Consider the following 2,561-nt stretch of genomic DNA (forward strand, 5'->3'; position numbering starts at 1 on the left):
AAGAAACATTACCTGATAACCTCCAAACCACACAATTAAGAACTCTGTTTTTTACTTCATGCAAGAAATATACCAATTCATTTTAAAATCGTTTGGTTCGGATATAAGTAAAAACTAGCTATTACGGAGATAGATACAAGTACGGGAATAAGAAAAATAGCATTTGGATAAAAATTAAGTTGTTCCTGGAGATAAGAAAAATAACGTTTGAATACATAATATGAAATAAGAAAAATAATGGATAGTTATATATAGAAAATGAAGGTTGGTTGGGATAGTTATACCAACTTATTTTAGATACTCGAGAACTACTATTCTCGGATAAAAAATTAGCGTTTGGATATAAAGGAGGTCCCAATCCAAACGGGTTAACCACCAGAGATAATACCAAGCAAATTAGTCACTCTGAGATTTTTATGTGAAAATATCCAAGCACATTGTATAAACAACACCATCTTTAATTTCGCATGCCACTCTAGTAGAGCTGTTTCAAGAAGCACTAATATTTAAATATTTTTTATTAAAGTTTAGCAGTTGGTTTCTAGTTCTGGAACTAGAGATCTAATCTAAATACACAAGATTCCACTAGAAGAAGCAACCACCAAAGTTAGAGGACTTTTCTATATCCTAAACATTACAAGATAACTCAAAGCACTTGCATAATAATAATAAGCCATTAAAAGGAAATGAATCAACTAAAACAACATCCTATTGTGCTGTTTAACCTTTTGATCTTATTCAGGTCTATCCAAGAACAAATTAGTCAGTAGTTTTGCATATTTATATATATATATATATATAAAAAGGCCCCCCCTTGCCCAAAAATTCAATACCACAAATTACACCAAGAACACAATTCAAAACCCCAATAGAGAGTGAGAGAACAAGGAAGATGATGATTTGGATGGGAAATTCACCAAATTGCGAATTAGGTACTAACTAACTAACTAGCTCTTCAAAGCGTAAACCAAGAGAGAGAACCCCTCACCTCGCTGCATCTCCACCTCCTCGGCGCTGGCCCAATCCATGACCGTCGATCCGCTGATCGTCGACGCGGTCGACGATGCCGTCGACGACGAGGAGCTCGTCTTCAACAAGCTCTTCTTCTTCCTCCTGCTTCTCCTCCTCTCGCCGCCGCAGCTACTGCTCTCGCTCCAATTCCGCCTACTAAGCTTCCCCAGGTACTCCCCCACGACTCCCCCGTAGCCCCCGAAGCTGCTCCCCCTCTTCTTCCCCAGCGCCGAACCCTCGCTCTCGCACTTCGTTTTGGGGTCCCCTTGGGTGGATTCCCTCTCGAAGCGGAACACGAACACGGCGCGCGGCGGAACGGCGCCGCCCGGCGGGGGGAGATGCGGCGCGGTCGCGTCGCGCCAGGCCTGACGAGCGCCCCGGGGCGGGAAGAGCCAGCTGTGGAGGTCCCAAGAGATCTGGATGGGAGAGGAGTCGACGTCGACGGTGTCGCTGCCGCGGAACTTCCAGCGGAGGCGGCGGACGTGGAGGACGCGGGAGCCGTCGACGGCGATCGACATCGCCATGTCCTCCCCCTTGCCCTTGCCCTTGCCCTTCCTCTCCTTCTCCTTCTCCTTCTCCTTCTCCTTCTCCTTCTCCTTCTCCTTCGACGTGAGGGTGATGGTGATCTCCCTCTCCTTGCCCCCGAACAGCGCCGAGGTCGCGTACGACCGCACCCCGCTACGCGCGTCCCGCCGCATCGCCACGTGCTCCCGCCGCGAGATCAGGAGCGCCTCCCCGCGCGGGGCCGATCGCGCCGCCGCCCTCTTGTAGGCCTCGCCGCGGAGGTCGCCGGCGACGAGGGCGGCCTCGCCGTCCACGGCGACGGCGACGAAGTACCCTCCGGCAGGCTCCGGGGCCCCGCCCGGGGGGAACCGCGCGCGCGTGAGGTCCCACGCGAGCTCCACCGTCTGCGGGCCGCCGCCGCCGCGGCGATCGCCGAGGTGGAAGCGCTTTGAGCCGCGGCGCTTCCAGAAGAGCCAGGGGCGGATCCGGAAGGCGAGGGGCTCCTCCTCGTCGTCGCCGTCGCCATCGTCGCGGAGGCGGAGCTCGGCGAGCAGGCAGAGGCCGAGGGCGGTGCGGGACCAGGAGAGGGAGACCAAGCCGAGGCGCGTCTCGTAGACGGAGGTGGATCAGCTCCGGCATCGTCTTCTCGCTCCTCCTGGCTTCCTAATTCTATACAGAGTTCGATCGACAAAGCTAGGGTTTCGCAAATCCCAAGCACAGGTTAGAGAGAGAGAGAGAGAGAGAGAGAGAGAGAGAGATGTTTTTTTTTCCGAAGGAAAATTCGAAGCATAGAGAGAGAAAGAGAGAGGGGGTGGGAATAAATACGGATGTTGGAAGGAGCGTGTGGTGTTCACCACGCACCGGGTGGTGACGGTAAACAAGGCAAGACCGTAGAACGAGCTGGGCCCCACTGATCTCCCAGTGGACCCGCCAAAGTATTTCCTAGACCCGGTTCACCACGTCAGCTAATAAGTAGTACATTATAAAGTTGGTGTTGTTTTAAGTTAGAGCAATATCTTCAGTCAGACCCAAAAGATATAAATCTT

At 51.7% G+C, this 2,561-nt stretch overlaps 1 protein-coding gene across 1 annotated transcript; it reads right to left on the bottom strand.

Moving 5' to 3' along the window:
- Window positions 492-2,141, bottom strand: LOC109706909 (the record flags this gene model as incomplete). Its single annotated transcript, XM_020227931.1, has 2 exons — window positions 492-1,325; window positions 1,398-2,141. Coding segments are annotated over 2 exons (1,122 nt in total), but the record flags the coding sequence as incomplete, so codon positions are not given.

The sequence above is a fragment of the Ananas comosus genome, linkage group 2 (genome assembly GCF_001540865.1).
Source record: "Ananas comosus cultivar F153 linkage group 2, ASM154086v1, whole genome shotgun sequence".
Classification (NCBI taxonomy): domain Eukaryota; kingdom Viridiplantae; phylum Streptophyta; class Magnoliopsida; order Poales; family Bromeliaceae; genus Ananas; species Ananas comosus.